At 42.7% G+C, this 27,268-nt stretch overlaps 1 protein-coding gene across 9 annotated transcripts in view; it reads right to left on the reverse strand.

Moving 5' to 3' along the window:
- Positions 1-3,809: 3,809 nt before the first annotated feature.
- Positions 3,810-27,268, reverse strand: part of cep350 (centrosomal protein 350) — an 82,802-nt gene continuing 59,343 nt past the window's right edge. For 5 of the 9 annotated variants that reach the window (XM_017686399.2, XM_037535651.1, XM_037535650.1 and 2 more), the window contains 11 exons: positions 23,170-23,402; positions 19,936-20,111; positions 17,109-17,196; positions 16,363-16,523; positions 15,540-15,676; positions 15,325-15,404; positions 13,123-15,044; positions 11,134-11,586; positions 9,135-9,281; positions 6,865-6,987; positions 3,810-5,970 (listed from right to left, as the gene is read on the reverse strand). In XM_017686399.2, coding sequence (XP_017541888.2) covers positions 5,806-5,970; positions 6,865-6,987; positions 9,135-9,281; positions 11,134-11,586; positions 13,123-15,044; positions 15,325-15,404; positions 15,540-15,676; positions 16,363-16,523; positions 17,109-17,196; positions 19,936-20,111; positions 23,170-23,402 — 3,685 coding nt within the window. In that variant the 3' untranslated portion in view covers positions 3,810-5,805. The remainder of the gene's footprint in view (positions 5,971-6,864; positions 6,988-9,134; positions 9,282-11,133; positions 11,587-13,122; positions 15,045-15,324; positions 15,405-15,539; positions 15,677-16,362; positions 16,524-17,108; positions 17,197-19,935; positions 20,112-23,169; positions 23,403-27,268) is intronic. The other 4 variants (XM_037535654.1, XM_037535652.1, XM_037535655.1 and 1 more) reach the window with 3 other exon arrangements.

A 27,268-nucleotide genomic window follows, 5' to 3' on the forward strand; every position in this document is an offset into this window, starting at 1 on the left:
GGTGTAGTGTATTGTAGTGTGTTGTAGTGTACTGTAGTGTATTGTATTGTGTAGCGTGTTGTAGTGTACTGTATTGTGTTGTATTATATTGTATTGTGGTGTAGTGTATTGTAGTGTGTTGTACTGTATTGTAGTGTTGTAGTGTATTGTACTGTATTGTAGTGTAGTGTATTGTGTTGTAGTGTAGTGTATTGTAGTGTGTTGTATTATATTGTAGTGTGTTGTAGTGTATTGTGTAGCGTGTTGTAGTGTATTGTATTGTAGTGTGTTGTATTATATTGTATTGTGGTGTAGTGTATTGTACTGTATTGTAGTGTGTTGTAGTGTATTGTACTGTATTGTAGTGTAGTGTGTTGTATTATATTGTATTGTAGTGTATTGTAGTGTATTGTACTGTATTGTAGTGTGTTGTAGTACATTGTAGTGTGTTGTATTATATTGTATTGTGGTGTAGTGTATTGTACTGTATTGTAGTGTGTTGTACTGTATTGTAGTGTGTTGTATTATATTGTATTGTGGTGTAGTGTATTGTACTGTATTGTAGTGTAGTGTGTTGTATTATATTGTATTGTGTGTTGTAGTACATTGTAGTGTGTTGTACTGTATTGTAGTGTGTTGTATTATATTGTATTGTAGTGTATTGTACTGTATTGTACTGTATTGTAGTGTAGTGTGTTGTATTATATTGTATTGTAGTGTGTTGTAGTACATTGTAGTGTGTTGTACTGTATTGTAGTACATTGTAGTGTGTTGTACTGTATTGTAGTGTGTTGTATTATATTGTATTGTAGTGTATTGTACTGTATTGTATTGTAGTGTGTTGTATTATATTGTATTGTAGTGTGTTGTAGTACATTGTAGTGTGTTGTACTGTATTGTAGTGTGTTGTATTATATTGTATTGTAGTGTATTGTACTGTATTGTATTGTAGTGTAGTGTACTGTATTGTAGTGTGTTGTATTATATTGTATTGTAGTGTGTTGTAGTACATTGTAGTGTGTTGTACTGTATTGTAGTACATTGTAGTGTGTTGTAGTGTATTGTATTATATTGTAGTGTGTTGTATTATATTGTATTGTATTATATTGTAGTGTGTTGTATTATATTGTATTGTAGTGTGTTGTATTATATTGTATTGTGGTGTATTGTAGTGTGTTGTATTATATTGTAGTGTGTTGTAGTGTATTGTATTATATTGTAGTGTGTTGTATTATATTGTAGTGAGTTCTGTGTTCAGCTCTGCTCCTTTTCTCTCTCTGTATCTGCAGGGACTCTGTTTCTGTCAGTATCTGAGCTCAGGACCGTCTCTCTCTCTAACCTGTTGGTAACTAGTAAAGATCCTTTCTCTAGACAGACAGAGCGCTTTCTGGATAAGAGCGCCTCCTACATGCTGTAAGTGTAACTGTAAGCACTGTGTGGAGAACTCTGCGCGAAGCCCGGGGACTTTTCAGACGCCGTTAAAGCCCCACGTTTCTTTTAGTGTGTACTTTAATGAAACGAAGCCGGTCCTAATTCACTCTGCACGCCAGTCTCCTCACCCGCTACAGCAAAGTAGTGCACTACTAGTGTAGTAGTGCGCCTGCGGGCCTGAGAGGAAACCGGTTTTCTACGATAGGGGCCCTTTAATGCTGTGAGTGGGGGCGTGGGGGAAGTTGGAGAAGACAAACAGAACAGATGATCAAATAAACAAGTGGAGTGAAACTAAAGCTCCTCCGGGTTTCCGAGAGACGGCCTTCAGTTCAGCGGCTCCCCGTCGTCAAACATTTACCCGCTGATCGTGACTCGGCGCATTCCGCCCACAGCGCCTAGAACAAGAACACAGGCCCACACGGCGGCTTGCCCCACACACCAGGAGCTTTATTTACAGTTGTACAGGTCGATTCAGTCAACAGGTATTTAGAGCACGCACGCACGCGCGCGCAAGCCCAGCTGTTTTCCCACAGCTGGCGCCCACGGCCTTATTTACACAGTCAGTCTTCAGGCGCCCTGCAGGTCATCGTCACTATTCACACGAGACGCCAACAGCCCGCCTGACCGCGGGTTCAGAGGTACAAAGGGACCATCCTCCAGTCTGCGCCGCTTTGATCTCGTTCATTCGTGTACAGGGTTCTAAAGCGCAGTCCGTCAGAGGTCAGCGTGCGGTCACCAGCGGCCGAAGGAGGTAGAGAGAGGAGTCGACTCAACCCCGCGGGGCTGACCGACGGGGGGACATTCAGTAAAGGGGCCGGCTTCGGTCAGCGGGGCCTCGTGCTGCATAGCTGGACCTTATCCGCGCTCAGAGCCGGATAAAGGAAGATCAGCCGCTTCAAGGAATTTCCCGGAATTTCCCGGAATTTTCCGGCTTTATCTGCTGCGTCTGTAACACATGCAGCTCTAACCTCACCTGCTCTGTGAGCGGAGCCGAGAACCCACACAACCCCCCCGCCCACTTCCCCACAATTTACACTCCCACCCACACACTGTGACAAAGATGGTTCTGCAAGGGTTCTTTAGTAAAGACAGTGGTTCTATATAGAACTGTGAACACTCCAAGAACCATATGTATGCTTAAATAGTTGCTGGCATGATGAAAAGGTTCTTCAGTGTGATTGAGAATGCATTGTATACTGTACATTAAAAAAATTGGTTCTGCAAGGGTTCTTTAGTAAAGACAGTGGTTCTATATAGAACTATGAACACTCCAAGAACCATCTGCTTGCATAACTGGTTACTTGCATGGTGAAATGGTTCCCTATGCTTATGGAGAACGTGTTGTATATAATACACACACACAAAAAATATATATAGAAAAAATGGCTCTGCAAGGGTTCTTTAGTAAAGTTCTATATAGAACTATGAACGCTCAAAGAACCATTTGCATGCTTTAAACGGTTGTCTGCGTGGTGAAAGTTCTTCAGATGAATGGAGAATATGCTCTGTATGGTACACTTTAAAAAAAAGGTTCTTTAAGGGTTCTTTAATAATGAAAATAGTTCTATGTAGAACCATGAACACTCAAAGAACCGTCTGCATGTTTAAATGGTTCTTCAGAACGACGGAGAATGTGTTGGATATAGTAAAAGATGGTTCCGCAAGGGTTCTTTAAAGGAAATGGTTCTATACATAAATATGAGCACTGCATGATTGCAGGATTCTTTGCATCCTGAAAGGGTTCTTCAGATTAACTAAGAATGTGTTACAGATGGATCAATATAGAACCGTTCTAAAAAAAAAAACCCTTTTATATAGCACAAGGGCTTTCAAGCCTGTGACAACAGAAGAACCCTTTGGTTCTTCTTTGGTGATATACAGAACCACACAGAACACATTCTCCATTAATCTGAAGAACCATTTCACCATACCAAGAACCCTTTAAGCATACAAATGGTGTGAGTGGCTCTATATAGAACCACTGTCTTTACTACAGAACCCCTGAAGAACCATCTTATTTAAGAGTGTACCATCTACAACACTCTCCATCAATCTGAAGAACCACTACACCATGTAAAGAACCCTTTAAACATATAGATGCTTCTTTAAGTGTTCATGGTTCTACATAGAACTGTTGTCTTTACTCGAGGACCACCGAAGACTCCTCTTTAAGAGTGTAGTATAACGGTGTGGGTCACCATGGATACCAGCAAATCTACAGTAAAGCAAAAGTAACCGGAACTACTTTTTACCATGTTGGAAAGTTGGTTAGAACTTCATAAAGTCAGTTATACAGTCACATAGCGGGACCTTCACACAGAGAACCTGGTTCTAGGCTCCTCTTATAACTATTCTGAGTCAGTGAGTTCTCTGCTCTTCTCCAAGTTCAGGGAAACATCTTAAAAAGACTTTCTATTTAATTTCGCCGGCTACAGCAGCAGCAGATAGAGATGAGGGTGAAAAGGCTGGAGTTGACCGTTAAAGATGCAAAGCGCTGTCCAGAACCCACACAGGCAGCTCCATCTGTGTTCACAGCCACGTGGAAACGCGAGCAGGTTTACTGTGCAATAAAACGCTGCAGTCCTCCAGCGCTAAAAGGGTGGACTCGGGTCCGGTTTCCACTCATTTTTCAAAAAGTCTGGACACACTTCAGTGTTTGAGATGTAAACAGAGAGGTTCAGACGTCTGTGGTGATAGGAACCAGGTGTCGCCATGACTACAACGCAAATAGAGCCGTTTTATTTACCATCCAGGACCACCAGAGAACCTCCACGAGTCTGAGCTTTATATGTGATGCTGATGATGGGAAAATAGTGATGAATTGGAAAATCTACGTTTTCTTTTGGGACTATTTTGCCTTCCACGTATCCCTCCACCACGACTGGATTTTAAAAGTATATTCGAAAGCAAAATCTGCTCAAATTTATTGTAAAACAATGTCTCAGACATTCATCATCCATCAGGCTGGGCATTCACAACCTCTTCAGGTAATAACTTTTTGTAAGGGACCTTTGAGAGGCGTTGAATTCCTCTGTTCACATCGTGACCATTCAATTACGCAGAAATTCTGAAAAATCGGTGGGACCGCCCCTTTAATTTAATTTAACCCCACTGAAAATCATTTTCAGAGATTGTTCTGCGCAGTAAACCTGCTCTCATATTTCCTGCCCAAACTGACCTGAACAGTGCTTGGTGTCTACAACTGAAGAAATGAGCTTCAGTCACACCAGACTGACCGCTCTGCTGACCGCTTCAGGCCACAGGGACATACAGTAAGGCAGAAATGGAGGTTTAACAGCATCATGTGTGGAAGAATGAAGGTGGAAGAAAGGCTGGGAGATGTTCCTCATGCTTCAGGGAACAGAGAACCAAGGAGGCACTTAAAAAAGAGAGGAAGGCAGATGGTGAGGCGAGGAACCAGCTGGACAGTAGTGACCGGAGAACAGTTACCGCTACAGGTGAAATAACACCCATCTCTTGGCATCCACTACATCTAGTCGACAGTACAAAGATGTAGTTTCACAGGAAATGAAGCATTAAACATTAAAGAAGTACTAAAGCGCTTTTCAACCCAATCTGCAACAAACGCATGAATTCATACATTAAACTGAACTCGGCAAACGTCCGTTGACTTCTATTACTGTAAGTTTAAAAAAGAAAATCCATAAACTTGAAACTTAATCCAAGTACAAAGACCTGGCTGAAGCTGTCCCACTGACACTGGACTGGACAATCCAGGCGCAGCATATAGAGACTGGGCTGAAGAACGCTGGAGTACCGCTCTAAGAGGCTCTTTATTTATTAAAATGTATTTTTTTTACTTTACTGTAAAAATGCTGTTTGACTAGAATTTTTGCATAACATCCCTTTTCCACATTCACTATGTGCTTTGAGCATTTTTACACATTCTAAAATATTTCATACATTTTCCATTTTTTTGCAAACCTGTTTCTTAAAAACACATTTTTTCAAATAAATTAAAAATAACATTAGAGGCAAAAGACAATGTGTCATCGTACAATCGGATTGGCCTGTGAAGTCGAACTTCGGTCACCACGCGCCGTCTCTGAGACCGTCGAGGGACATTAGCAGCAGTGGAGCGCGGACGCAGCCGAAGGCAGCCTGCATTCCTGCAGCTAACGCTGAGAAGAGGCTGCGCTTCATACAGGAGGAGAAAAGGCTGGACTGGGAGATTCCTGATGAGGCTGAAGAACCTACAGCACAGTGATGAAGTGTTTGTGTACGTGTATGAGCCCGGCTCTGGTTCAGTTCCAAAGCTGTGTGGAGGCTGGGTTTGGATGGGGTAACAGCAGTGCTGAGCCGTTTGCCCAACAGAAGGCCTGTTTGGACCTCGATCAGAATTCAATCACTTGGACCTCGTCTGCTGGACCTGGATCAGAGTTTCGGCCGTTTGGACCGCTTCTCCTGGATCTGGATCAGGATTTCGGCCGTGTCCTTCAGCAGAGCATCAAAGATCCCGTCCGCCAACTGCATCTTCACGAACAGCTCGTCCTCATCATAATTCACCCACAGAGCCTCCTCCTCGTGAAGCTCCTGCACCTGAGACAGCAGACGGCAGCATGTGAGCATGAGGGATGCAGCGATGTGGAAACTGTGGCCTGATGCCAACATCTGACCTTTTTTATACATATCTGTCTGTGCTGGTACATAAACACTCAAAAAATGTACCAGTTGGAACGGCTGGGACGAAACCTTGCATCTCCGTTTCTACCGCGTTTCATTTTTTGACAATTTGAAAAAGGCCAGTTGCCATTTATGATTCATTAAAATTTCATGACAAACAGACCAGCAGAAATTGTCCAACATTACTTGGAAAAATTTCTCTATTTACTTCTATTTAAAGTTAAGAACGTTTTTTTCTCCTTTTCAGAGATACGAGTTGTTCTAGGTCTACAAATACAGGAATGATCAGAAATGCTGATGTTTCTGTGCAGTTCACTCAGCATAAACATGCAGTTCACTCAGCACAAAATCAATACAACAATAAATATCAACATCTGTCTGAGCCAATCATTATTTTCTTTCTTTCTTATCGCTGATAGGATTCTCATCATTGTGCATCCAAGCTCAGACTGAGGTTTTGATACTGAATTTGAGCTTTCTGAGTGGATTAAATCAGGGTAATTACAATATTTTTAAAAAATAAAGGACACCAATCAAACATTTTCTAAAGCATTCAATACAATCGGACTTTTTTCAGAGACTGAACCAAACTGATGACTTCTGAAGATTAGCTGTGAAGCACAGGGGTGCACAGCGCTGGTCCTGGATGGCTGGTGTCCAGCACAGTTTGGTGATTTATCAGATTACACTCATCAGTTACCCATCAGATTTAGTGGGTGTGTTAGTGCAGGGAAACCTCTGAACTCTGCTGGACGGCAGCCCCCCAGGACCATCGCTGCGCACCCCTGGTTTAGGACATGAAGTTCTTACCAGGATGTGATCGACTCTGTCGCGCTTCTTCCGCCCGAACTTCAGCATCTTCTGCCAGTCAGTTTTGTGATTCTGCTCCTTCTTCAGGCTGTAGAGCTTCAGAACCTCGCCGGTGACAAACGCCTGGAACCAGAAAGAAAACAGGTTCTGATTAGTCAACAATTATAGATTGATATCACTGCTGTCAGGAGAAGATCTTGTATCTCTGTTTTTGTTGTTTTTCAGTTTTTGACGTAATCTGAAAGTGCCTGATGCTCTTTATATTGTGTGTAAATTTCATCCTGAACAGAAACGGCCCAAAACGGCTTGGGAAAGAGGTCTGGTTCCATTGGCTTACATTAAAAGTAAAGTATGTTTTTTCTTCTCCTGTAAAGTCACCGAGATATGAGGTCTTCTTCCGACAACAGCCATAGAGTTTTCTTGATTACATATAAATTTGATACGTCATTCACGAACACATTTGGGCTGACTATCGATTTGTTCAATAAAAGAAAAATAAATAAATAAATAAACAGTAGCCCCATTTGATCAAGCGCCTCATTTTAACGTTACAATACAAGCTCAGTTATTAACCACACAGTTTGAGTGACTCGAAACGTGTTCAGATGTGTCCTCAGGCAAGCTTATATGGATCGGCTGAAATGTAAAGTTTCAGATATGGACATTAACGGGTTTTTGTTACAGAGAATAAAGGACAGAAACGCAGGTCATAATGAATGCGATCAATCGGCCTGCAGCCTATTAAGACCAATGTCGCAATGCACTCTAATGCAGCTGTGTCGAGCATTAGGGATGGACTAAACCGAAACCTGGCCGAAAACAGAAACCAAAAACCAATAAAAACCAAAAACAAATAACGTTTTTATGAGTTTTATTTATGTTTCTGAATAAACACGCTCACTTCAAGACAGTTCATAGGTTCTTTAGCAAAGTTAACTGTTCTACGTAGAACAATGAGTTATATTACAGGCTTAAATTGTTCTCAGTATGGTGAAATGGTTCTTCAGAGTGATGGACAGTGCATTGAACCATGTACAAAACAAAGATCTTTTGAATATGTTGTATACAGCACTAAAAAGGGTTCTGCATTTGTTACTATATCGAGCTACAATGTCAACCCTTTTGGTGGTGTATAGAACCCGCTTCAAAGGAGTACTATATGTAGGTTCTCCATCAATCCGAAGAAGCATTTTATCATGAACCATTTAAGCACGAAATGGTTCTGTATAGAACTCATTGTTGGAAATAGAACGGTTGTCTTTACTGAAGAACCCTTGAATCTTTTTCAAGTGTGTAATAAACATAAAATCAAAGTCTTGCAGAAAATGCACTTCTATTATTAATGTCATCGGCTTGCAGCGAAACTGAGCTGACAAATAATAATTATAATAATCATAATCTTCTTCTTTCGGCTGCTCCCTTTAGGGGTCGCCACAGCGGATCATCTGCCTCCGTCTTGCCCTATCCACTGCCTCCTCTACTTTCACACCAACCATCTCCATGTCCACCTTCACTACATCCATAAACCTTCTCTGAGGTCCACCTCTTCTCCTTCTACCCGGCAGCTCCATCTCCAACATTCTTTGCCCAATATATCCACTATTCCTCCTCAACACATGTCCAAACCATCTCAACCTGGCCTCTCTGGCTTTATCTCCAAACTGCTCCACCTTCACTGTCCCTCTGATCTGCTCATTTCTAATCTTGTCCATCCTGGTCACTCCCAATGAAAATCTCAGCATCTTCATCTCCGCCACCTCCAGCTCAGCCTCCTGTCTTTTAGACAGAGCCACAGTCTCCAAACCATCCATCATAGCAGGACGCACTGCTGTCTTGTAGACCTTCCCTTTCACTCTTGCTGCTATCCTTCTGTCACACATCAGCCCCGACACCGTCTCCACCCACTCCATCCTGCCTGCACCCTCTTCTTCACCTCTTTTCTACCCTGTCCATTGCTCTGGATGGTTGACCCAAGATAATTATAATAATTCATAAAAATAAATAATTTATTAAAATGATTTAAATGTGTATGCTAGAGGACATGTCACAAAATCCAACATCCATGGGAACAGAGGATGGTTGGTCATTGAAGGCCATGAATTCCATAACAATTAGTTTTTTTGTTTTTATGACCAATTTTTTTATTTTTTGGCTGAAAACCAGAAGCCCCACTTTTGACCATTTACAGTGAAAATGTTTCAGCGGCTGAAATTTCTGTGCATCACTGATACGAATAGTTCAACACATGTGTTTTTAAAACAGACTCCTACCTGGACTTTAGTTATGTCATTGGGGTTGTCAATCCTGTGGATGCAGGAGGAGTTAACGCGTCGTGGCTTGACCCACTGGGGCTGGTCTGTGTTTGGATCTTCCTTAAAGATGTCCCGGATGACCTCCCACGACAGATCAAACACCGCCTGCAAAAAAACAGACTGGCTGAATTAGCAGATCTGCATTTATTTCAGTTTAAAGCAGTGAAGCCTCAGGTGCTCCTACAGAGCAGAGTAGGCATTACAGCTGCTGCTGGAAGAAAACCTCGTATCTCCAGTTTTTTGTGGTTTTTCAGTTTTCACAGAATTTGAAAATGTATGTTGCTCTTTACATTGTATGTAAATTTAATCATAAATGGACCAAAAGAAACGGCCCAAAATGACTTGGAAAAAATTCTGGTTCCATTGACTTTCATTAAAAGTAAAGCAGGTTTTTTCCTTTTCCTGTAAGTTAACATTTTGGAGATACGAGGTTTTGTTCTGACAACAGCGATATGCTTGCTAAAAACTTTGATGCTTTTCTCCACCAATTAGCATTCGAAATGTCTCAGTCTGTGTGTTCTTTGGTGTCTCGATTTCATCTGCGTAACGGAGGTGATACGACTGAGTTTGCATTGAAGGGACATTGGAAATTTTATTTGTTTTATCTTTGGGAAAAAGAACTATGAAAACAATTTAGCTCTTAATGTCAAGAATACTGAAACAACAAACGAGTCCTTATGTACAATAATTTAGGTAGAATTCAAACAAACAGGTAAGCATCATCATCATTCATTCTTTTTTTTTTTTTTTTTTAGATTTGTTACTCTTGATCATGTTGTTCTGGAGACTATATGATGCACTGTGATCTATAAAAAGGAAGCATGACTGAAAACAGTAGTTCCCATTTTCAAGCCAGAATTTTGTCCATATTTTAATCCAGCTTGATAAAAAAAGAAGCAAACCTTGGACGTAAAACATGTTTTGGTTCAATCAATACTTTTGGGGCCAGAAGGAAAACATGTATACATACATACATACATACATGCGTACATAGTCCTGATCATTCCGGACCACTACGGACCACTCTACCACATTAGTTTACCTGGGTTCAAACCGTAAAAATACATATAAAAAACCAATGGTAACACTTCATAAGGTTACATGACACCTACATAAGCTTGTCCTAACAAATGACAGTCCTACATAAGTGTTTATAAAAGCTTCCTCCAACAGGCATCATCTGTCATAAAGGCTGCCTTAGCTGACTTTGAACAAAATGGGCAAATGTAACCTTCTGACACCTGTTGGAATAAGGATTTATAAACATTTATGTAGGGTTATGACAGTTGTTATGACAAGCTTATGTAGCTGTCATGTAGCCTTATGAACAGCAAGCTACAGTAAAGTGTTACCAAAACAATTTTTCAGATTTCCATGTTTAAAAAGATATGCAATGATGTTACTTCTATTTCACATGGAGTTATAGTGTGTGGGCGGAGCATTATTTTAGCCACACCCCTGCAGTTTAGAGCAAGAAGTGAGACTACATCCCTGTCCCTCATGGCCACATGGTGAGCAGTCAGATCCCATTGTTTTGAAGTAAATGCATCCCAAAGTCTGAAAATCAGTGTGGAACATTAAGAACTGTCCTCACCAAAACACATTCTTTCCAATTAAGCACTTTTTTTGTGTTTTAATGAAAAATATTATTTTTTTGCGTGCTCAAAGCTGCGTGGTTCGCTAGTCATGTACTGGTTAGCGTTTCTGAGTTCTGCCCAAAATTAGCTAAAGTTGTTACTACTGAAACAGTCAGTACTGAAACATTTGGCAATGTTTCAGTACTGACAAAATATTCCATCATTTATTATAATAAACATAAAACGCAAAGGATTTTAGTCTAAAATCCAAGACGCTCAAAAGTCCAAAAGGCTTTTTATTTTTAATTTTTTTTAAACTTGGACTTTGAACCAGTTTGGTAGAGTGATCCATATACTCAAACTCGTGCAGAGCGACTCGCCTGCTTGTAGCTCCGGATGCACTCGGCCTCCTGCTCGTCGTTTCTGCCACAGTCGCTGAGGAAGGCTTCTGAGGGCTGAGGTTTTTGGACTCCGGTCAGGCTCTGTTTGCCCTGGCCCAGTCCGCAGTGCTTCCAAATCTCCAGCAGGGCGGCGCTCACAAGTTTCTCCACCTCCGGAGCTTTGTGAGGGACCAACATGGCCGGTTCCTCGGGCAGTTTGGGCTGTGGGAGCTGGGGCCTGGCTGGAACCTTGGCCTGCGGGGAGCCGGACAGTGACCCCTCCTCCTGCCGCCGCTTCAGCTTCTCCTGCTCTTTCCGAGAACTCAGGCCAAAGTCCTCATCAAACCAGTCCTGCTCATCACCAAGGGCATCCAGCAGCTCTCGGCTCAGCTCCAGCTCCGCGAGCCGCTTCGCCAGCTCCTCCTGACCACTGGGACCCAACACTGGACTCTCCTAAAGGGGAGGGGGGCAGTTGAGAATCTGTTATTTTATACTATTAAGGCCACATCAGAAAAGTGGAAAACTGTTCAAGCTACATTGTGTGGGAAAACAGTGTGTCCTAAAGAAAATGGTTCCATTTAGAACGATGAACACTCAAAGAACCCTCTGCAGGTTTAAAGGGTTCTTTGCATCAAGAAACAGCTCTTCAAATTGATGGAAAACGTGCTATAGGTACTATAGATTGTTCCATCTAGTATGTTTTTGAAAAGGGTTCTATATGGCACCCAAAAAAGGTTCTTCTATTGTTACTAGCTTGATATCGTAACAATAGAAAAAACATTTTGGGTGCTATATAGAACCATGAACACTCAACGAACCCTCTGCATGTTTAAAGGGTTCTCTGCATCATGAAAGGGTTCTTCAGATGGATGGAAAATGCGCATGAACAGGCTATAGATGGTTCCATCTAGTACATTCTTGAAAATGTATAGCTGTATAGCACCCAAAAGGGTTCTCCTACTGGTACAAGCTTGGCACAGTGACAATCATAAGTGGAACCTGTTTGGGTGCAATTTAGAACTACATAGTTCTATGGTTGGTATAGTGTAGCGGGTAACACCTCTGCCTTCTACGCTGTAGACTGGGGTTCAATCCCCTGCCCGGACAAGCCCCCTATACTACACCAATAAGAGTCCTTGGGCAAGACTCCCAACACCGCCTTGGCCTACCTGTGTAAATTGATCAAATTGCAAGTCGCTCTGGATAAGAGCGTCAGCCAAATGCCGTAAATGTAAACCGTATACAAATTCTCCAACAATCTGAAGAACACCTACCTGATGTAAAGGACCCTTTAAGCATGCAAAGGGTTCTTCGAGTGTTCATGGCTCTACATATTTTCTTTACTAAAGAACCCCTGAAGACACATTAAGAGTATAGTTTTATTCTTATCTACAAGATTAGTGCATGTTATTTGCCATGTTATGCATTTTGGTAGTTAATCTGGCAACACTTCACTGAAGGTTAGTGTTCATAATGCTACATAACACCTACATAAGCCGATTATGACAACTATGTCGTTCAGTAGTGTTGTCGTTAATCCTTCTAAGTTTGTTCCTCATCTTTATGACGATCATCTCCGAGTAAAAATAACTGCTCAGAAAGCCTTGAGAATACAATGATACTGTAAATACAGCACTAATTAGCACAACCAATGGATTTGTGAGGTTTAATTGTAAAAGCAATGATATTTTTAAAGTAACCTATTTATTAGAGATGGTGTGTTAACAGACTGCCAGCTGAACTTTGCTCCTTACCACATGAAAAAACAGAATGTCTGGTCAATATCTGCAGGTGTTTGTCAACGTAGGTAGAAAAGTCAACTTTTGCATGAGTTCAACAGGTAAATCATTAACTTTCTTAAAAGAAAATGTAATGATGTGGCAATGATGATTGCTTTAACCTTTAGCCAGATCAATCAGGAACCAGCAGAGTAAGAGCTTTATATCTATGAAAGAAGATAAACAACTGTGGTTTCCTGTTGGTACCCACCGATCTGTTGCAAAGCTCTGGAGAGGACACTTCTTCCTGGTCTTTGTCGAAGAAGGTGCGGAAATCATCCATCTTTAAGTTATTTTCTGAGCCTTCTTCAGCCTCACTGAGGATGACTTCTTTCTGCTGATTGGCAGCTGCGATTTTCTTCTCCTTCATCTTCTTGATCTCCTGAAACTGCCTCACAGCATCATCCACGAAATTGTCCAGGAGTTTATCGGCCAGGGAGCTGAGGGACCTGCTCTCATTTGCATCGCCATCCACCCTGTCCACACTCATGGTCTCCTCATTTGAGAAACCTGAAGATTTCCTAAGTCCCTCAATTCTGGACTGCTCATCATTGATCAACAGGTCCAAGATGTTCACAGTTCGCTCCTCTAGAACATCAGATGGTGCTTTGTCCCGAATGTTGACGGGTAGCGTGGTCTTGCCATTTGACATGTCTTCAAACTTTAGATCAGATGGTGCTTTGTCCCGAATGTTGATAGGTACAGTGGTCTCGCCATTTGACACATCTTCAAACTCCAGGATGATATGTCTGCTTCGTCCGTTTGGCACTGGGAACTTTTCTCCGCTGAAGCCCTCAATGATGCCTTCCAGGTCATGTTCTGAGCCTTTTCTAGGCTCAAGGTCAGACGGCTTATCAGAAGATTCCTTCACTTTATGGAAATCCACATCCAGCTCTTTGTTCTGCAGTGTGTTTTGCTGTGAAGTACCATCAGAGCTGCTCTTCTTGAAATCTTTGTTTGTTTGGTCATCCAAAGAAGAGTCTTCATCCTCAGTGGTGTCCACATAGCTCTCAAACTTCTCAGGCAGATGAGTGACCTTGTCCGGAGGGGCAAATATCCCATGCCCTTTTTTACACTGGAAGTACATCACTCCATCATAGGTTCCATCATTACTTCCTTCAGACTTATCCAGCTCCACTCCAGCCCAGAAGCCATTGGCAAAACTGGTTTGTCCTTTGAATCTGAGAGTGCCTGGCTGAATGTTGCTCACCAGAACCCTGTCGCCAATACAGTAAGTGGGCATTTCGTCTCCGGATGGTGAGGATGGTAGGGCTGCTTGAGATTTCGGAGTGCCAGCAACATCATCACTGAAGCTTCCTTTGGTAGGCTTTACCAGGCTGTCACCATCCAGCGGCCTCTCAGGAAGGAAGCTGCCACTGGTAATCCCTGATTTGACACTAAGCTCTTCATCTATCTCCTCCTCGCTGCTGAAGAATGAAGACTTGTACGACGTCTCTTTGGGCCGAAGGGCTGAAGGTGACGTCGATTTGGACTCCTGATTATCCTCCCGGAAAGATGAGCCAAGAGAAGACTCAAAATCATCATTATAGCCATTAGCTGAGGGTGACTGAGTGTCTTTGTGTTCATCTAAAGCTTCTTTCCTGGGTGTAAAGTCTGGACTATAAGAGCCAGCCATGGAAGAGGGGCTTTTCTGAGGTGGAGCTTCAGGTTCCTCATTTGTTTGTGGTTTGTTTAGCACTGAGGAACTAGACTTTATATTGTCTGCCCTGCTGTCAAGCTGTTCCTCTGCTTCATGACTGCTCTTTCCGGACAGGGCGCTCTGTCCTTCAAGCTCAAACTCCTCGAAACTGTGCAAGGGCAGATGGGGGTCCAGTTTGAGCAGTGGAGGCGAGTTTTGGTCTGTGTGGGATAAGTCATGGTCATCACCAGAACCTTCTGACTTCACGTAGTCCAGTTCTTCTATGACCTCTGATCTCTGGCTGGACAATACACTCTGGTCAGCAGAGCCATTTAACTGTGGTTTGGTAGAGCTTTCAGTCGGGCTGGGTTGGGGTTCTTGAGAATGCACACCCGCATGCTCAGGGCTTCCAAACACTGGGGTTGGGGTCACAGTCGGTGGATCTTCATCTGAGGAGGTGACCTCATGATCCCCTATGGGTTCACTGAGGCCTGCTGAAGTCAAAGACAAGCAATGAAGACAACAAAACCAGGTTACATGATAAAACCATCAATTTGCCAAACATAGAACTTAAAACTTTGACACTTCTACTCATAAAAAGTTATTTTTGCTATTTGCCAAATTTTCAGAAAACACAAATAAAATAACATCTTTTTTATGATTACTTTCAATCAAGTGAGTCCAAACTTTAACTGGTGCTGCATACACTCATCCAAACAAGGAATTGTGTATGTCAGCTTTCCAGTTTTTAACTCAACAATACCAAAAACCCACCACTTTCGATCAAAGACTCTGTGAGGATCTTCTCCTCTGACTTGCTGGAAGTCCTTAGACTCTTCTCGGACTCAGACCTGCTGAAGAAATAGATCAAACCAAGGTTTAAAGACTGATTGCGATGAACTAATCTGATGGTGGCGGTTCAACAGAATAGATTTTGTAATGGCACTTGTATAGTTTGTAATGTGTGGAAGGGTAATGTGTGGACTGACCCATGAATGGCCGGCGGCCGAATTCTGGGCTTTTCCGTGCCCGACGCTGGAGTTTTGATCTGTGGTTTAGCTGTGGGCATGCTGTCTGCCTCCTTATTCAACTCAGCCTTCGTCTTCTCAATGAAGTTATTATATGACTGTGGAAGTGGGGGATGGCAAGTTAGAGAACAAAACAACAGTCACCCCCAGAACAGTGTTCCCCAAACCAGTCCTGAGGGAACCCTAAGTGGTCCACCTTTTTGCTCTATCCCAGTTTCCAACACTCATGAACAAAGCAAGCAACAATTGTGTACATGGTTCAGGTGTTTTGTGAGCTGGGATAAATTTAAAAAGTGCACGGACCATACGGGCCACCTAAAGAATGGGTTGTAAATCACTGCTTTAGAGTCTGTTAGTGCAAAAACGAACATGAAGGTGAATTTTAGGCACTGCCGCATACATATATAAACCCATAAACCTCCAGAAATAAGTGCTACAGTGAATAAAGCTGTGCGGTAGGACGCATTCATAAATTTCCCAGTTCTGTGATGAAGCCCAATTCCCACTAGGAGAAGAGGTCAAGGACACCAATCCTCAATTTAGATATTTAAGCTTGCATTAATAATTAAATCAGCCCAAGCTACATGAGTCTTGCTACTTGTTCTGTTCTCTTAAAATGACAGACAGAACATGACAGCAAATGTTAACGAGAAAGAAAGTTCTTTCAAAACTGAAGCACGCTGCAAATTATATTTGTATATTTGTACATATGAATATTGCTAAAATGAAAAATAAATGATGATGTGTGCCACCAGTAACAGATGTGTGATTATCAGGCTCTGACCTCCAGCTGTTTTAGCAGACTGGCCTCCTGTGCTTTCAGACGCTCCTTGTGCCGCTGTTTCTGCGCTTTCTTCAGCCGCTGGACCTCAGCCTTGCGCCGGCGGAGCTCCTCCTTTAGCGCCAGGACTCGGCCCTCGATGTCACTCTGATCCGAGGCTGCCTCTGTACGGCACAAGCGATAGATTATTGCACAAACTCCACACAGCGGAATGGAGTTAATCCAACAATCACCATAATCAGAATAAGCTCCAACAACCTGGACTGCAGCAAAAACAGCCAATGAGTTTTAGTGAGACTGAAACACAGCATTCACGAAAGAGGAACTGAAGCTGCAGCATTTACACCAAGTACTGAAAAATATAATGTTTCATATGGTTTTACTGCCAGACTGCAATACACTATATTAAATGTGCTACAGGTGCCAATGCCCTGGCACCTCTTTACAGTGGAGCAATTAGATTGCAGGAAAGAGACAATGGATCATGGACGGACCTTAGAAAATCTATTGAAATATGTGATGGACATTTCTAAATTCAATATCTCCAATAGATAAAAACAAGACATTTTCAACCATCATTAAAAAAAAAACAAAAAAAAACCTTGAGGATCCACGAGAACCCTGGAATATTCATGATCTTTCACAGGTAGTCTGAACGCTTTTCTCTAGTACACTCAGTATCTTCTTCTCTACATACTATTTGCCACCTACTGGATGTGTGTGTGTGCGTAAGTATGTAGGACGCTCACCGGATGTTGGGGCTGGGAGTCGGGGCTCAGTGCTCCTGGAGCTGTGCACAGCCAACTTGCCGCTGGGGCTGTGATTATTCGAGGAAGTCTGAAACACACACAGGGCCCAAGACATCAATAACAACGCTATTTTTGTCTAATCCTTCTCTGGTACTCAAATCATTTGTAGTGCAAGCCGGTTCCTGAAAATCTACCTACTCAAGGAGTTTGGTTTCAACCTCGACCTGCCGATCTTCTCCAGCTAAATGACTTCTTCAGACGCCTTTGACTGGCTGGACCAGACGCATTAGTGCTTAGGCAGCACGTTAAGCCCAAGACACACCAAGCCAACTTTTAGAACTACCGCTAATTTCGGCCAGCTCACCTTTGCCTCTAGTCCTTGGTGAAAATTTGCCCTTGAATACTGCGGAGACTAGTAAACGTCTTTTGTACGCTGCTGTGCTAATGAACCATCAAGCAGTGAAGGAGAGTCTGCGAAGTTCTGGACACCAAGCCAGTGGTCACGTTAAACGTTCTGTCCTGGCAGCCTCCACATGCTGTGAGATTTCAGTCACAACCACTTATAAAATGCAAATGACGAGGAGTGCGAGAAAGAAAATAAAATACCGTTACTGAGCTTGGGTGGGTTAAAAAAAAAGAAAAAGCTACCTAAAACTGAACGTTTAGGGCTCTTCTAAGCATCTAAGCATTGGGCTCGTCATCAGAAGCTCACAAGTTCGATCCTTGGTGATGCCACAGCTGTCCGTGGCTGGGAGTCCAACAGAGCCAAATCAGCTTTCCTCTCTCTAGGTGGGTAAGGATGGCCCCCCTGTCTCCCACCTCAGTGCCATACTAGCCAGCGCAGGCGACTCTTAGCTGATGTAACAGAACTGGCGGTTAATGTTCTCCTGCGAGGTTCAGCTGTCCAATAAAGTTGCATCGGTGGCAGTTTGAAGATACAGTGGCTCTTCACAGGACTCAGAAAAAGCCTGTGCTAGCTTTCGCCCTCCTAGTGCCGGTAGTATTGCGTGACTGGAGGAGTCCTAACTAGTGGATGGAACTGGATAGTCTAAATTGGGGAGAAAACCTGAGGGGAAAAATTTAATGTTTGTACGTTAAAAACTTAAGTTTTAAAATTATATGACCAAAAGTAAAAAGTCCATTGAGAGTGAGTAATCCATGCTTAATTTTATGTTCGTGCGTTATCAGGTCACCTTCAGAGATCTTGTGCTTATTCTTGACTATTCATTTTTTTATTGGTCGGGAATAAGATAATGAATATTTGTTTAAATATTTAGACATTTAAATAGCAGAAATAGTTCAAATGTCTGCTCCTAGCACTAAATCTTTGCTACTCGCTCCGGCGTTGTAAAATGAGGCTATTCTCTTTGTGTCCTCTTCAGAGCACTGATTTCTAACCTTGCTGTCACTTCTCTCCTCATTCACCTGTTCACAGCCAACCTTGGATGCAGATACAACACAGCCAAAAAAGCACTGATGGGGACCGACTAGCAACACGGGCACCACCACTAACTACAGATGCTGGTTGGGCACCGACTCTCACCAATGTTCTGACAGCATCTGAAAGCAGACAGTCGGCTTGGTGTGTCCTGGGCTTAACATGCAGGCTGGAACTAAACTCTGCAGGAGGAGGGCTGGTGACCACTGCTATAGGAGGGCCCAGAAGAGTTATTTGTGCCTCGTGTTCATCAGGTTAGTACTGTAAAGGGGAACCTGACAGTCCACCAAGTTCAGGAAGAAACTCCGAAGTACTCCAAATAAGTAACGGGTACAGACTTGTGAAGTAGAGATGCCCAGATCATTAACCTTCAGTCTGATTTAGATTTCTTACAGCCAAACTGGCTGATGCCAAGCATTTTCGTTCTGTAATTGGCATCATGCCCATATTAGGAAATCCAGCTCTAAGCTGGTTCTCTCTGGACAAAAATGAATGGCATTTTCAAAACATGTCAAATCCTGTGATGTTGCTTTTTTTGCAGGCATTCATTGTAAAGAAAAAGGGGGAGGAAAAAAAATTACTTGCATATACACACACACACACACACACACACACACACACACACACACACACACACACACACACACACACACACACACACACACACACACACACACACACACACACGTCCTGTTGCATAAGCCCATATAGAAAAGCTGTTCAGGGCATGCAGTGTTTTCCTATCATAACATCTCTAACAAGTGCACCAAAAAACACAAAGTACATACACAATTGGTTCTTTAAGGGTTTTTGTTATGTAGGAAATGGTTCTATAAAGAGCCATGAACATCCAGAGAAAAGCACCCAGAAGAGGCTTGTAACAATAGAAGAACCCATCACAATAGGAGAACCCTTTTCGGTGCTATTTAGAACCATCTTCAAAAAGGTTCTGTACAGAACCATCTATAGCACACTGTTAAGAACCCTTTCATGATACAAAGAACCCTTTAACTATACAAAGGGTTCTTAACAGGATCATTTTGTTTATCAAAGAACCCTTAAAGAACCATCTTTAACAGTGCAGCTATTAGAATGTCGATATTTTCATTTAATGATTTGCACAGTTGTAATTTGATGAGTTTTTTTTTTGTTCGCTGCTTTAAAAGTTTCATTAACAAATTAAAAATTGTTATTGTAATTAATTATAATCCATTGTACATCTCAGGAAATAAAACACTACAAATCTTTAACAATGATTTGATTAATAGCCAGTAACGCAGAACACTGCATGTCCTCATGGTGCAGCCGCTCAGGTCATGAGTGAAATGAGTGAGAAGGTGAGACTGAGGACTGATTCTCTGTCCAGCTGGGTTAACCCTTCCGCCTTACCGCATGGCTGTGGGACTCAGAGGGGGGAGCAGACTGTATGTGAGGGCTGCTGTCGGCCTGTGATGAGGGCGGTTTGGACGCAGGTCCGTCTGAAGAAGGGCTAACCAACTGCTCTGAAACCCACGCAGGCGAGCGCACACTGGACACTGGAGAGGAGTCATCCTCACTGACCGCTTCTGGACAGGAAAAAACAAAAACAACAAATGCTTGGTCAATAAAATAACACAGGGAATCAAACCGTTTTTGACATGACGCTGTCCCGTTCCTCTGTACTGCATTAGGCGGAAAAGGCGGAAACTCTGAACAGCTGTACAGACATTATGGAGCATAAACAAGGAGTCTGAGGAAACGTGGGTTAAAAATACTGTTCAAGTTTAAAACTGAGCATAAAAAAAGAAAATGTAATGATATCTGATATAGCAAAGCCTATTTATATCACCCAATCCTAATTTTCTCTGCTCATACAACCCTTGTGCACCGCTTGGACTAAAAATCGGCAAAACCGTTGACGTGATGACCCACAGCCAAGGAGTTTAAAGGTTCAGCATCGTGAGCTAAAGTTTCTTCACGGATTCTTGCAGTAAGCTTACCTATTGCTTTGACCTGCATTACCCAATACCCACCCTAACCCCCAGCCCGAGTCCCTCAGGGGCTCAAAGAACACATTGTTTAAGCACAGAGCCTGAAACAACTCAACCCTCATGAGGCTCCTTGCTGGGCATATAGCATTGTTTGGTATGTGGAAGCCTGTATTCAAAATCCTTTAATACTAATGGTGGACGAAGTGCACAAACCATGTACCGGAGTTAAAGTAGAGACACCCAAGGTAAAATATTCCTCCAGTAAAAGTAGAAGTTCCTCCCTTTAGACCTCCACTTGAGTAAAAGTACTAAAGTATTTCCCTTCAAATGTACTTAAGTATAAAGTAAAAGTACTAAAAGAGGAATTCTGGCTCTGATCTGGTCCTGTTATCATTTTTATAACCAGACTGGCTTCATGAACTCATTTCAGGTGAAAGTCCTCCAGCGTCTCTCTTGGTAAACCAGTCTTTTAATAGAACGTCATTAATTAGTGGCGCTGACGTCTATTAAAATGATCAGAAGCACAAAACACTGAAGGTAAACAGTTTCCATCAGGGAGAACCGAGTGGCTCTGAAATCACTTTTTACACACAAGCAAAGTTTCAGTTTCAGATTTATTTACAACTTAGTTCCAAGTTTAAGTTGAATAAAAACTGGCTTTAAACTCAGGATCACAGATGAGCTCCTTTACTATGTTGATCTGTAGGCGTCTGTTCATAAACATAAACCAGCCCAAACTCATTTACTATAAAATGAAATGGTGTTTGTAGAAATTCAGAAAAAAGCCGCGTCAGTCTCGACTGCATATGTGGACATATTTCTATATTGAGCTCTATTTACACAAAGTTAGGTTAGTTCATCATTTATGTTGAACAGACTCTCCCAAAGTTTTACGCTGCTGCGCTGACGTTGAACCGCGTGCTGCACTGGGTCGGTATGACCAACAGGTCAAAACCAGCTCTAAACAAAGTGACCGCTGGGCCCTGATTGGTGCTCTGGCTTTGCGCTTCTTTCGTTTTGACATGTTACGTTTTTATACACACAGAAACCAAAAGGAACGACAGATTTCTCAAAATGTAGGAGGAAAAAGTCGGATATTAGACTCTGAAATGTAGTGGAGCGAAAGGAAAAAGTCGCCCAGTAACGGAGAAACTTCAGTACAGATACACCAAAAATACTAAAGTACAGAAACTAATTACATTTACTCAGATACTTAGTTACTGTACACTGCTGGTAATACTGCACAAAGGTCAGAGGCCAACTTATATTTACTTCATTTTCAGTTCCACTCAAAACCATTATGTACAAGTCAACCGTTTAACAGCATCAGGGAACAACACTACTTTTATAAATATAGTATTTGTTTCATTAGTGAGTCTCTCATTCCCTTCATTCCAGCTTCCGTTCTTCTCAGGAGACTCACTTTCAGCTCCTCAGAGAACCTGCAGACACGCCTCCAAAGCTCAGTCTGAGAAGCTGGTTGATGATTTTCTGATCAAACCCATTCAGTGGTGCTGAGGTCTGGACTCTGGGGTGGTCAGTCCATCGCCCAGCTTCTTTGTTTGATGTGTCCGTCTCCTTTTCTCAGTGAGGTTCTTCTTGATCAGCTACACGTCCTTTCAGACCCACAGCACTGAGTGGTCTTCTCACAGTGGAAGGATGGACAGAAACACCTGTGGATGTTTTCAGATCTGAAGCAGCTTGATGTTCTCCTCTCTCTCAGATCAAAGCTTTCAGTGCTGTTTATCTGATGGGGCAGTTTTGGTGTCTACTAGCTCTTCCAGTTGGTTGTTAGGAGCCTCATTTTCTCTGTAGCTTTTAATCAGTTTTAAAACTCACTTATTTTCCTTTGACTTTCTCTTTCCTTCTGTAGTAACTTGTACTTCATGGCTGTTTTGTCTGGAAATTAAACGGTCTCTGACTTTTGTACAGCACTGTATGTAATGCACTATTATATAAGGAGAATGGAGCCATTTGAGCTTCAGCCTCTTATCTCTACTATCAAGATCCATTCTCCCTCACTTTCTCCCTCTCTTTATAACAAGATGCTGGTAGTCATGGAACTGAGGCCAGATCTCTGTGCGCTCCCATGACTAAACATCTTGTTCTTGACGAGCAAAATCAGCGCACAGAGAGTTTTTTTGCAAATATTAGTGGAAACAGCAGCATAACTGAAATTTCAGCAATCTGTGGAAAAAAAAAAGCTTTCCTGATAAGCTTTCCTTGAGAACAAGATAAACAGGAAACCTTTCAATAGAAAACATTCACCAATCAGCAATAACGTTCTGACCACCTCCTTGTTTCTGCGCTCACTGTCCACTTTATCAGCTCCACTTACTGTATAGCTGCACTTTGTAGTTCTACAGTTACAGACTGTAGTCCATCTGTTTCTCTGATACTCTGTTACCCTGTTCTTCAGTGGGCAGGACCCCCATGGACCCTCACAGAGCAGGTACTGTTTGGGCGGTGGGTCATTCTCAGCACTGTAGTGACACTGATGTGGTGGTGGTGTGTTAGTGTGTGTTGTGCTGGTTTGAGTAGATCAGACTCTGCTTAAGGATTGAATTATTTAGATATTACACTGGTAGATAAACACTGGTGCTTTGATGGTGGAAAACTGTTGAAAGGCTAACTCTAGACTCTCCTCTCTCACCTCTGCCTGCACTCCGGTCCTGCCTGTAGGTGGCGCTAGCGTTAGACTGGGTGCAGTCTCGTGCGGTGCTGACTGAGTGTTTACGTTGCGATTGCTGCTCCCAGGCCGCCAGAGCTTGTTTCTCCATCCGCCGGACTGCGGCCTCCTCAGCGTCCAGACGCTGCCTCCACTGCAGCAGCTCCTCCGCCTGCAGTCGCCGCCGCACCAGACGCTGCTCACGCTCCGTTAGGAACCTGAGAGAGAGAGAGAGGGGGGGGGGGGTTAAGGGAAAGTGAGTGTGCTTTCCAATACTAAACAAGCAAACCAACCACTAAACCCAGCTGTCTGTTAAGGCTTTAGTTTCCCTCTCTTACCCCAACACAGTCGATCAGCCCAGGCATGTTTGGTGTCTGAAGTTGGGTAGTTTGGTTTTAGCACTGCAGCTACAAGGCTAATTAGCTAACAAGTAATAGAAACTTATGGCCCACCTATTAGCATTCACATACACCAATCAGGCCCTCACGGACCCTCACAGAGCAGGTACTATTGGGGTGGTGGGTCATTCTCAGCACTGCAGTGACACTGATGTGGTTGTGGTGTGTTAATGTGTGTTGTGCTGGTGTGAGTGGATCAGACACAGCAGTGCTGCTGGAGTTTTTAAACACCTCAGTGTCGCTGCTGGACTGAGAACAGTCCACCAACCAAAAATATCCAGCCGACAGCGTCCAGTGACCACTGATGGATGACTAGAGGATGACCAACACAAACTGTGCAGCAGCAGATGAGCTGTCGTCTCTGACTTTACATCTACAAGGTGGACCGACAGGGTAGGAGTGTCTAATAGAGTGGACAGTGAGTGTTTAAAACCTCCAGCAGCACTGCTGTGTCTGATCCACTCACACCAGCACCACACACACTAACCCACCACCACCGCGTCAGTGTTACTGCAGCACTGAGAATGACCCACCACCCAAATAGTACCTGCTCTGTGAGGGTCCATGGGGGTCCTGACCACTGAAGAACAGGGTAACAGAGTATCAGAGAAACAGATGGACTACAGTCTGTAACTGTAGAACTACAGAGTGCAGCTATACAGTAAGTGGAGCTGATAAAGTGGACAGTGAGGGTAGAAACGAGGAGGTGGTCAGTGTTGTGCCTGATTGGTGTATTTGCCTGAAAGCATGTTAAAGTTGTTCAGTATCTCTAACAGACTTATGTGGTTTCTGACACTGAATGACTCACTGAACAAACGTTTATTAGCACAGCTAAACACAGTAGCAACTTGAAGCATGAACTGTGCCCTTTTTTAGCTCCAGGGCTACAACAACAGAAGCAAACTTCAGACATCAAACATCTCAGCAATTGGAGTAAGGAGTATTAGGTGAATGTGATTATCAAATTATTCCAGAAAAACGACACACACACACACACACACACACACACACACACACACACACACACACACACACACACACACAAACATACACAGACAAAGTAAACCATGTTGATCTTCCGTCAGGCATGGTTTCAGAACACACAACACACTTCCAATACAGGTATAAGTGCCTTCATCTTCATCACCACCATTAAGGAAAACCCATGCATCTGCCTGAACTCTGAGGTAATGAAGCACTGCGCCCCCTGGAGGTCAGACTCACAGTGCACTGCGCTTTTGTCTCTGTGGCTGGAAACTAATACCTGCAGAATTTATTACTTTAGACAGATTTAGAGATTAGTCTGTGTTTTGGGCCGATCTACCGATGGATCCTCGAGCTTTGGGCCGATCTACCGATGGATCCTCGAGCTTTGGGCCGATCTACCGATGGATCCTCGAGCTTTGGGCCGATCTACCGATGGATCCGCGAGCTTTGGGCCGATCTACCGATGGATCCGCGAGCTTTGGGCCGATCTACCGATGGATCCGCGAGCTTTGGGCCGATCTACCGATGGATCCGCGAGCTTTGGGCCGATCTACCGATGGATCCGCGAGCTTTGGGCCGATCTACCGATGGATCCGCGAGCTTTGGGCCGATCTACCGATGGATCCGCGAGCTTTGGGCCGATCTACCGATGGATCCGCGAGCTTTGGGCCGATCTACCGATGGATCCTCGAGCTTTGGGCCGATCTACCGATGGATCCTCGAGCTTTGGGCCGATCTACCGATGGATCCTCGAGCTTTGGGCCGATCTACCGATGGATCCTCGAGCTTTGGGCCGATCTACCGATGGATCCTCGAGCTTTGGGCCGATCTACCGATGGATCCTCGAGCTTTGGGCCGATCTACTGATGGATCCTCGGGTTTTGGGCCGATCTACTGATGGATCCTCGGGTTTTGGGCCGATCTACTGATGGATCCTCGAGCTTTGGGCCGATCTACTGATGGATCCTCGGGTTTTGGGCCGATCTACTGATGGATCCTCGAGTTTTGGGCCCATCTACTGAGGGACCCTCGAGTTTTGGGCCCATCTACTGATGGATCCACATGTTTTATCTTTGCATCTGAGGCCAATTCACTGATTCATCTTTGTGTTCTAGGTTTATTTAGTGATTTAACTCAGTGTTTTAGGCTGATTTAGTGACATCTATTTATTTTCAGTTGATTTAACACATTTTCTTTGCTGCTTCAATGACCTGCTATTTGTGCTGTAAACCAGCTACAAAATTATTTAATTAGGAAAAAAGAGGAAAACAGCAGAGATATTCCCTTTTCCCTATTATTTTCTTACTCCTTGTTATTCTATTTCATTAATGCATCCTTTTATGCAGAGCTCCTCTGGAAATGAGGCACTGGTCTCATTAGGGCTTCCTTGATTAAATAAAGTAATAAATAAGAAATAATTCGCTGACCCATTAAGAGTTAAGATGAATAATGGATATTTTATTCATGACACTGCCTTAAAATAACTTTCTGCAAGAAAAGAACCTGACCTGGCCTGCTGTCTGCTTCATGGAGGTTTGAGATAATTAAAAGCATGTTAGAGAAAAACAGATGGCTTTATCTGAAAGCAATGGTCTCGCCTTGTGAATACAAAAGCCATCTCCATCCAATCTAACCTTCAATTCTATTACAGCCCGGAGCTCATATATACTCATTAGCTCATCGCAGACCGAGCTTATTAAATCTGCAGGCAGTGGAAGATTTAGTGCAGCCACAGATCGGATCGAGCGCTCCTAACCAGCCTTAATCAGAGCTGTATAATCCATCAGTCTGCTCAGAGCTAATGCAGGACAAAGAGAGATCACACCAAGATCAACACAGGCTCTAATTTATCTACGATTTAAACATTTATAAAAGTAATATTAAAGCATAGCTCAAATGGAAGAAAAAAAAAAAAAACAATAATAATAATAATAATAATAATAATAATAATAATAACAACAACAACAACAACAACAACAACAATAAACCAGTTTTCCCCATCTTAGCCCAAATGCAGTGGACCAGTGAAGACATGTTTGGTGTCTAAAGATTGTCTTTAGTTTTGGAGCTACGAGGCTAAAGCAGCTAATAAAAGTTTAAGAAAACACAAAAATATGGACAAAATTCAAGCTTCAAGTGTTGCTATGTAACTGGTTACCTTTGCAACATAATTTAGTCCATAATTTGTACAGATTACATCTCCATTTTCGTCGTTTTTCAGTTTTTGACATGATATGAAGATGCCCGTTGTCCTTTACATTGTGTGTAAATTTGGACCAAAAGGACTTGGAAAAAATTCTGGTATCATTGACTTACATTAAAACTAAACTAGGTTTTTCCCTTCTTCTGTAAAGTTACCATTTGGAGATACGAGGTTTTCTTCCGACAACAATGATCTGTATAAGCTCAGGAAATTTACACACATCTCCATTTTTGTCACTTTTCAGTTTTTGACAGTCTGAAAACGCCTGTTGCCCTTCACATTGTGTGCACGTTTTATTTTAAATGGACAAACAAGTATAGTAGGTTTCATCCTCCTCCTGTAAAGTTACCAGCTACAAAGGGCTCAGACAGCAGCGATATCCAATTGTTTATACTGTTTATTGGTATTCAACAGAATTCAACTGAACTGAATATTTTCATCTTATTGATTTTTGTTAATATGTACCAATTCCAAGTCTGATGCCTGCAACACATTC

Source organism: Pygocentrus nattereri, chromosome 28 (assembly GCF_015220715.1).
Source record: "Pygocentrus nattereri isolate fPygNat1 chromosome 28, fPygNat1.pri, whole genome shotgun sequence".
Lineage (NCBI taxonomy): Eukaryota > Metazoa > Chordata > Actinopteri > Characiformes > Serrasalmidae > Pygocentrus > Pygocentrus nattereri.